The 9559-nt window shown below is 31.1% G+C and overlaps 2 protein-coding genes across 2 annotated transcripts; both read right to left on the bottom strand.

The window, feature by feature from the left end:
- Positions 1-1393: 1393 nt before the first annotated feature.
- On the bottom strand, positions 1394-3323 carry LOC145184613 (protein arginine N-methyltransferase 5-like). The gene has a single exon (XM_080060339.2). It carries the CDS (start codon positions 3321-3323, stop codon positions 1434-1436), a length of 1890 nt encoding a protein of 629 aa, XP_079916465.2. The 3' UTR covers positions 1394-1433.
- Positions 1394-7684, bottom strand: LOC145184614 (T-complex protein 1 subunit beta-like). The gene is made up of 3 exons (XM_090092317.1): positions 7528-7684; positions 5682-5932; positions 1394-5042 (listed from the first exon to the last, which is right to left on the bottom strand). Exons 1-3 carry the CDS (start codon positions 7562-7564, stop codon positions 3717-3719), a joined length of 1614 nt encoding a protein of 537 aa, XP_089948443.1. The 5' UTR covers positions 7565-7684; the 3' UTR covers positions 1394-3716.
- Positions 7685-9559: the final 1875 nt, after the last annotated feature.

Consider the following 9559-nt stretch of genomic DNA (forward strand, 5'->3'; position numbering starts at 1 on the left):
TGAGTAAGTTTTGGTGAACCGAATTAGTTGTTTTAAATTTTTTTGGTGACAATTCGAGTTAGAGTACGAATGTACTCTAACTCGAATTGTCACCAAGAGAAACATTTTCTTTCCTTCTAGAATTGCGATTTGATAACGATGTTTTACCGTGCTTTTTAAATGCTGTCACTTTTGAGACTGTACCTCTTGAAATATTTAGTATCTGAGCAGTTGGTCACGATTGCTCCTATTATATGGGCACCGATTATTTGACCTCTTTGAAATTGGATAGGTCTGTCATGTCCAAACATTTTTATTTCATTAAACCAATTTTATCTGAAAAAAAAAAAAAAAATTTAGAAATATAGAAAAAGTACATTAAAAATAAATGACAAAAATAAAAATGTAACGATAAATAATGGCTTTACAGAGACTGGAAAATAAGGTTACTTTTATTAGTGGTATTTCTATCCAATGTATATATATATATATATATATATATATAGGATAGAAATACCACTATAGGAATTAGACAGATTTACATAAAGCAATATAAAAAGCTTTATTGAAGATAGAGCTTTTTATATTGCTTACTTGTTATAAAGCTTTTTAAATTCATTTATATTACACTTGAGCCTAAAAATTAGTGTATTCATGTAGCAAAGACTACCATTCCTAAATCACATTTCATTTCTTTCAGAAAATGCAGATTTTGGATCGAATTTGAGGGAGGGAAGAATTCGTTCAAGGTGACTATCAAAACTAAGCTAACTCGCTAAAAATAGAGATGCACATATAGAAGCAGGAAACGTGAAGACAGTAGTGCAGTGCCCACAAAACCTTCTGCAATATTTTTACTGAGCTCGATGAGTATAATATTAACATTTGCGAAATGTGGCAGCTGTGTGTATCATGTCCGCTTCAAACGATGCACTTTAGTATTCTTCGACGCAGAACATTACAGTCATTTTATCAAGGATTAACATTCAGGCCGCTTCTCCTTAGGGTCGAGTCTTTACTGTTTAATAAATAGCATTCAAGTTTAAAAAGTATGCAACATTCTTCTTAATGTAAGCTTGACATAGATCTCTCACTTTAAAATGACGGTATGTGCGTACGATTGCATGTAGAGAACATCTAACTGCGAAGAACAAAGCAGTTTTTTTTTTCATACTGGTACCTCGGTGCCCATAGTTTTCAGAGTTACATCATCTTATTTAAACTTAAGAGAATATTTTTTCATAAGAGATTATTATTGACACATCTCATTGTCAAAAACCATGGTGCATAAAAATTAACGTCTTGCAGTATTTGTATACTTCAGGGAAAATAAAATTTTACGCACAATATTGGATACGCACGCGCACATGAATTAAGACACTAAAAGCCTGCGCATTTGAATTAAGACACCAGATAGCTTTCTCTTTTTTTATTTTACAAAAACATAAAATAACCTAAAAGAGCCCTATCCAGTATGATCGACCACCAGGATTATGAATCGCAGTTTGTTGAGGATCAGTGAAACACCATTCATACCAAACTTTAGTTTTAGAAACTTTTCTCCAGAAATGCAAAGTCACTTTACCACCATCTGGGCAGTATATAGGATTCTTGATGGGAAAAAAGGCAGGAAACCAGCTAAACATTCCTGGAGAAGACGATAAGGGGTGAATACTTAGTACTACGTCTTTGTACAAAACCATGTCAAAGAAACCTGCAACTCCATTGATCATAGAACCTTTTTTAATATTAAATTCCAACTCAATATAACGTTGATTATTTATAGGATTATCAAAATTTGGATGAACGAATTCAAAAACAGGTTTAGGTATATCTAAATAATTAACATTCTGAAGTCGAACAACATAAGGGCACTCAAAGTGTGATTCCGGTAACTTACCCACTTCTCTACAAGCTGCAACTTCTGCGTAAAGTTTAGGAGAAGATAAGGGACACACATAGGAAGTATACTTGCATGGTATACTGATTCCTCCCTCTTTTAAAAACTTTTGTGCTCCGTCTAAACATTCCGGAGAAAGTTCGTTATCACCAAACGAACCCAATAGTTCACTAACTAAAATGTCAGCTTTTTCAGGAGCAACATAATGACGCATATCTGATGAAACTACTGTGACTAACCCGTTCCACTCTTCCACGTTTAACGTTTCAAGAGTAACAATTGCATTTGGATTTTTTTCAACTGCGTATAGCTTTACTCTGCGATGGGCATCCTTAGCGGCATTAAAGGACGCTCGTACTAATGGACCTCTACCAGCACCAACTACCATAATCACAGTTGTAACCTCGTCAGCTTTGTGATCAGGAACTCGATCAAGCAAAGCTTTAAAAACTGCACGTTGGTACTCTGCATATTTCACAGGATCTTTTTCAAAAACTTCGTAAGTCTGTGATTCTAAATTTTCCATCAATGGTTGCAGAGGCGTCTGCAAATAGTCTTCATAACCTTTAGAAAACTGCTCCACGACATCGCTCGTATCGCGAGTAGTAAACAAATGATCTAAGTACTGATAATAAAAAGTAATGCTTTTATGCAGTGTAGCTCCAGATATAATAAACTGAACTCCAAGTTTAATAAATTTACCCAGAACAACTTGAAATTCTTTACTAAGAACTGGATAACCTTTTTTATTGGTAAGAAAAACGTGAGTCGGAATAATCACTGCTTTAAGAGGTTCTCCTAACCATCTCTTTATTACATCATCATCGTGAATAATCTTTGAGTTAAGCTCAAGAACTGGGTTTAGTTTTCGGTGATAATCACAAAGATTACGGATCTGATTCCACCACTGCCAAGAATCATTGGCATAAATTGGTTCATAAGGTAGACAAGATCCTTCTTTCATAAGGTTATTATCACATAAGCCATAAAGTGAGTGCAAAGGAACATGGACCCATATTTGTTGAACATGTGTATTAAGAAGGGTGTCATTAATTATTTGAGTTAGCTGAATATTTGCATGCCCTTTTACTCGGATCATAACTGCAGGTAAGCTTAGGTGGCAAGCAAAAGAAAGTTCTTGTTTGATTGCAAGGATAGAATCATGTTGAGTTTTAGGACACTTTGAATCAACATTAATCCATGAAGATATTTTACCTACAACTAAACTGCTCCAATCTGATCCAGGTAACAACAAGTCACATCTAGTGAATGCACCAGGACGACCTGGTCCATCATGAGAATCTAACTCGCGCTTGTATCTAGGGTGCACAATTGGAACGGAGACAAAATCATAACCTGACCCAGAAGCAAGTGTGAGTGCATTTCTTATGTCAGGCACACAGGTAAAGTCACGGCCACAAGATATATGATTTGAATTCGGCATAGCTTTGTACTTAAACTATAACAGAAAGCTGAAAATTAGAATAGTTAGCACTTAGCAATAGAAACAGCAATGATTCATTCTAAATTGATAAATAAATTTACAAATACATGCTTTACAATTGCACCTGTAAAAGGATTTTATATTTTATTATATTTTGCACTCAAGAAATTTAACACATCATAGATCTTAGAGACTAATGATTATTTTTAACTATAAAGTTGCGAACAATATCTTAAAAATACCTAATGAAGTCAATAACATCAAGCCATAATATCAACTGTAAAGTTATTGTCAAATAAAAAAAGTCATACTAAATCGTATTACAGATTTATATATTGCAGCAACAGTAATATTTGACTATAAATAAATGAGAAGATGTTATAGAGTAACAATTTAATGACAGTCAGTTTCAGGTACCCTCTGACGAGGGGGTGCTTTGATGATATCATCAACGCGCACAATCATTTCAGCAGCCTCTGCAGCAGATGTTAAAACACGAAATTTCACTTTAAAAGACTCAGTTATACCCAGTTCAGCCATATTGCCAATTTGCCCTCTAACCATGTCAAGACCAGCAGTACTATTTCCAGAGGTATGAGCAGCACGCAACTGTGACACTAATTCAGAACTGTCATATCCTGCATTATCAGCAATAATAGTAGGCAACTGTCTTAAAGCATTAGCAAAAGCTTCGATTGCCATTGCTTCCTTTCCAGGTGTTTCTGAAGCAAGCTTGTTAACTGCATTAGCCATTAGCATTTCAGAGCATCCACCTCCATAAACAATCCGAGTTTCCTTAACAGTCTGTTGGAGTACACACAAAGCATCATGTAGTGAACGCTCTGCCTCATCTAATATTTGTTTTGTAGCACCACGTAAAACTACACTACAGGCTTCACCCATTTCAACACCAGAGAAATGCAGCAATTTATCTTCACCTATCATGACTTCCTCTATCAATTTGCATCGACCAAGTTTTACAAGCTCAGGATTGTGAAAAGTTGAAACAATTTCACCACCAGTCACAAGAGCTAGTCTTTCTACACCTTCAAAATCAGCATGTTCAATTGCCATAACTCCAGCATCAGCAAACAGCTGCTCTGGATAATTATAAATTAATTGTCGATTAACAAAACAGTTAATACCATGTTTCAAAATCAGATTTACTTTATCTTTCATTTTTTCTTTTTCAGCAAGCTCAAGCTCTGCTACTTTTGCAACTGAATCAACTCGTACACGTGAACCAAAAACTTTTATTTTATCTGCATCCATGGCAGTATTAGCTATTAAGATTTTTGCATTTTCTATTCTTTTAGGCTGATTACTACCAACCTTTTTTTCAAGAAGAAATCCTTCATCTAAAAATGAATCATCAAGAGAACCACCAAGCTTTTTGATAATCTGAATTGCATCTAAATTACCGCTTCCTTTTAATCGTAATACTGCATTTACAGCTAAAGTTGAAAAGTGTTCTTTGTGCTGAAACAAAATTTTTGAACTTAATGTTGTACGAGCAATGTTCATTAAATCTTCTCTAAACTTCTCAGGATTATTGCCATTATCTTGAGCAGACTCTTCAAGAGCTTTGGATGCAGCTTTACAAGCTTTCCTCCATCCCTGAGTGATTGTTTGAGGATGGATTTTTTGTGCTATTAATTTTTCAGCTTCTCTAAGAAGTTCACTGGCAAGCACAGCTACACTTGTTGTACCATCTCCAACCTATGATAAAGGTTATACGTAAAAGAATAAGCTAAACAAAACACTAAATTCATTGCCAACAATACCTTTATATCTTATTGTACTTTATACAAGCACAGGCTTTTGAAAATACATTTAGCAAGGTAGTAAGAGTAAGACTAGATGACTTAAAAAAATTTAAAAATAAAGAAATTTAATGCATGCTTTATTTAGTTAAGTCAAATATAACTCTCCATTTCCTGAAAATATTTTTGAAACTAAACTTAGAAGATTATCTTAAACTATTTATGCACTTAATAGATAACTTAGGTACCACTGTTTATTTCAAATTATCCTTTTAATGTCATAACAAAACCTAGTACTTAAACACTTTTATATAGCAATAAATATGGTATAGTAATCAGGCAACTTTTATTAGTAAAACATAAAATAAAGTTATTTATAAGTGTTACAGTATTTAAAGTAGTCATTTACACTTTGTAAAGTTTAGCCAAGGTAAGCACCAATTTAATAAAGTGACTTATTAAGAAAGATCAAAAAGAGAAAGCTATGAAATTCAGTTTCTGGTTTTGTTTACATTAACTTTTTAGTACAGAGCACACTCTCAGGTGTCAAAATTTTAATGCTAAAAAATTAAGTAAAAATTTTGGCAAAACATACCTCATCATCTTGAACCTTAGATATATCAACTAAAACTTTTGCAGCAGGATTATCAACACCAACTGATCGTAATATAGTGGCACCGTCATTTGTAACTTGAATTTCACCATTTCCTCTGCCATCATGGCCCATTGAGACCAAAATTTTGTCCATCCCTTTGGGTCCTAGAGTGGTTTTGACTAAATCACCAATTGTAATTGCACCTACAAATGATGAAAGGCGAGCAGTTTCAGCTCTTTCTTCTTCACCACCTGGAAAAGAAAAAATATTCTCAAAAAAGCAGCAGTTTAACAGCAAATAAACTTGCACAAAAAAATATAATTTAAAATTAAGCAGAATTTTTTTTTTGTTCTATAATTAAGTTTTAAACTGCAAAAATATCTGATAAAATTTGCTCCAGATTTTTTTAAAGTGAATTGTGAAAATTTGATAGTATTTTTCTTTTGTAGGCTTTTAATTTGTGCTATAATTTTTCAATTTAAATATTAAAAAGAGTAACAGATTTTTTTGTCCAGAAATTCAAATCTAGCTATCTTTATTGCTTTTCTAGTATATCCATAAACACTTCATAAATACTATTGATAAAAATATCTATAAATTCTTTAAATACTAATAATGAATCAACTATAAATATTAGTTAAGCTTGAAAAAAACCAGGTGGCAAAACACCTCAAATACTACACACAAATTTGCATGTGATTTATTGTCTTATACACAGTGTTATGGATTAGCTATGGGATAAATTATGAGACACCTTACACAGGTAATTTGCTATGCCACTTGTATAGATTCAGCATGTACTACTTTTAACATTATTGTGATGTCACTCTTAGGAAGATAATAGTGATTATGCATGCTTTTCTTAGTTTCATTAAGTTATTCTTTTACTATTAGTAAACTGGTATTTCTGATTTTGAAGTTGAAACCTTCAAATTAAAAAAGATTAAATGTTCAAAACTAACAAGGAGTATTTTACTACAATTTTGAAATAATTGCAACTGAGTCCAACAGTCATACGAGAATTTAAACTTTCAATACCAAAAAAACATAGTTATGCAATAGATTCTTCTATTTATGGAAAGTTAGCTAAGCGCCTAATTTTAAAAAAGCTAAATGTCTACTACTAAACAGCACCAACAAAATGCCTGTGTCAAATACTTGAACTACAAGGTATTTTTAGACTGAATACAAAAAATATGACTAGGTGTATGAAATATCATAATAAATAAACTGAAAATATTTCCAATTTTTTACAACTGTTTGAAGACATCATCAGTTTCTAGGAATATGATCAAAAAAGTTCCTTAGGGTAAAAAGCATTTTGTAACATCTGAATTTATATAGAGAGATGTGTTAAGCTAATTTATTTTATATCTAAATAGGAGCAGCTGAAAGTCCCAGGACATATGAACAAAAAACTGATAGAAATATTTGCATGTTTAATAATTTGATCAAAATATTTATGATTTTACTATTTATCAAACAGATATGTGTCTAACATCATTTTAAATGGATTTTATTTATATTTATATTTAAATGGATTATATATAACAATATCAAACTCATTGTAAGTTTTATCATTTTAAAATATGGAGAACCATCCACCTAGCTTTCCTTTCTATAGTAAATGATGCTCTTATTTAAAGACTATTATTTTATAGAAACCTTTTTATGTAATTAGTTTTAGTTACACAAATGTCATAGAATAAACTAAACTTATGCAAAAGCGTTTTAGTTTAGCTTATAGCGGCTATGTATCCTTACAATTTGTTGATATCCTAACGTAAAAATATCAATTTAACGAAAATGACCATGCAATTTACCCAGTGAATTAAAAGTTATTTACCTGTGTGCAATACATTTATAGGGTTAAAAGACGACATATCCAAAAGTATAGAAAGTGTTTTTAAGTAGTAGAGATATGCAGATTTGGTAATGCCGCTTTTTTAAAGTTCTGTTCCAGAATGATCCATGCGCTAACATCAAATTGAGGCAGGTTTTGGACTTTAAATAATCTCGATTTCCGTGTTGTTTGAATCCAACAACCAGAACGAGGTCCGACTAGAACTGCATCAACTTGTTGAGCATTTGTGAACAAGGGATTAAGGCACCTTATAATTTCTCTAAATTCGCTAGAACAATTATAAGTGCCTAAAACAAACTAGCGCAAAATGATTCTGTAAAAAAATAAAACAATTTAATTTTCTAAAATATCAAAATATCTTGCATGTATAAATTTAAGTATTTTCTACAACGCAATTTTAGGTTTTTATATTGCTGTTGTTGTTGATTTTATTTAAGGTATGTTTATATATGTAAGTTATCTACATAATATGACCTAATCAATCTTTCAATCTTTCAATGAACTTATGGATTTCAGTTTCTAGCTCTAAAGAGTAAGTATGAAGAAAAAAGCATAATAGATTAACAATATTTCAAAAGCAGCTTTATTCGAGCCAAACACAAAATTTAATGGTTAACTTCCTTTAAAAATTGTTTCTAAAGTATTGTTACTGGTTTAGAGCAAACTTTGGAAACTTAAGCAAATTTCGAAAGATTAATAAAAATATTTACTCGTCGTATGGAAAAGTGTCATAACGAAAAATGACAAAATGGAGAAATGTCAGTACGGAAAAGCATCTCAATGGGGAATTGTTTAGGCATTGGAATAAGACAACAATGATATTCTGAAATATGATAATAAATTTATTTACATTTTTTAAAAGTCCCGAAAAATATTTTTTAGTTTAAACAAATTTACTAAACCTTAATTGTTTTGTAACAAGATGAACAGAAAAAACGAACTAACGATCAGAAAATAAATCCTTTACATAGACTTATAAGATTCACAATAGAGCTTTTTTTCAGGTTTCAAACACCCAATTTTGAAGAAGTATTTTACCATGTTAAAATATTCATTTCTTGGCTAGTGTCTTTTTAATTGACTGAATTTCACAAATATCAGAAAAGAGCATCCCGCCTAACTTTTAATTCTTCATTGCACATCTTTTGAAAAAATCCTGAAAAAAAAAATTTGATATATCAAGATTGGTAGAAAAACGAAAAAAAGAATTTTTTTTTTTTTAATCTATAGTATAATTTAGTAACTATACTTCATAGAAAATTAAAAGATAAATATATATATATATATATATATATATATATATATATATATATATATATATATATATATATATATATATATATATATATATATATCTTTTAGTTTTTATATGATTTATAAAATTTAAAATTATTTCTTGGTTGAAACTCAAGCTAAAAATAGTGATAATCTTAAACAACAAAAAGTGTAATATAACTTAGCTCACCAACAATATCCAGGTTGCCAAAATCCCCCTGCTATACATCTTTTTTTGTTGCACCTGCTATAACTGGTATTTTTTTAGAGATGAATACCTGTGGCGCTTTTTCTCTTCTGTTTTGCAAATTTTCGAAAATTTCCGACATTGTTCAGGGGTTTAAGTACAAGAAAACATTTTCGTTTATGAATCAATTTATTTTTAAGAAACAAATTTTTAAGAAACAAATTATAGCTTCAATTTGTTAAGGAAGTAGCTACTGCGCAAGCGTTAACTTGTGTTTTTGTTGTTCGGGGAATTATGCCCTACTGAATGAACTTGATGAATTTAATACTAAAAATAAAGTGAATTTGTATCTTTCTGTCCATGTTAACATAGTTAAACTTGTGCCATTAACACTTTAGAATCCGAAAGTAAGCAAAACTCAATTTCGGTAAAAGTGGACTTATCTTCCATTTGAAAATACGCTTTTCATATTGTACAGGTTTATTCAAAATAAACCAATTCTAATATAAAAATTTTGCATCATGAATTAACATTATCATCCTATATTAACAA

The sequence above is a fragment of the Hydra viridissima genome, unplaced genomic scaffold (assembly GCF_058129835.1).
Source record: "Hydra viridissima isolate aposymbiotic clone 2 unplaced genomic scaffold, HvirCarnegie_v1 scaffold_7, whole genome shotgun sequence".
Taxonomy (NCBI): Eukaryota; Metazoa; Cnidaria; class Hydrozoa; order Anthoathecata; family Hydridae; genus Hydra; species Hydra viridissima.

Bases quoted from the DNA above. Each gene is read 5' to 3' on its own strand.
- LOC145184613 (XM_080060339.2), bottom strand. From the start codon at position 3,323: ATGCCGAATTCAAATCATATATCTTGTGGCCGTGACTTTACCTGTGTG.
- LOC145184614 (XM_090092317.1), bottom strand. From the start codon at position 7,564: ATGTCGTCTTTTAACCCTATAAATGTATTGCACACAG. The intron at 5,933-7,527 runs GTAAATAACTTT...TTTCTTTTCCAG, and splicing joins TATAAATGTATTGCACACAG to GTGGTGAAGAAGAAAGAGCT. The intron at 5,043-5,681 runs GTATGTTTTGCC...CCTTTATCATAG, and splicing joins CTAAGGTTCAAGATGATGAG to GTTGGAGATGGTACAACAAG.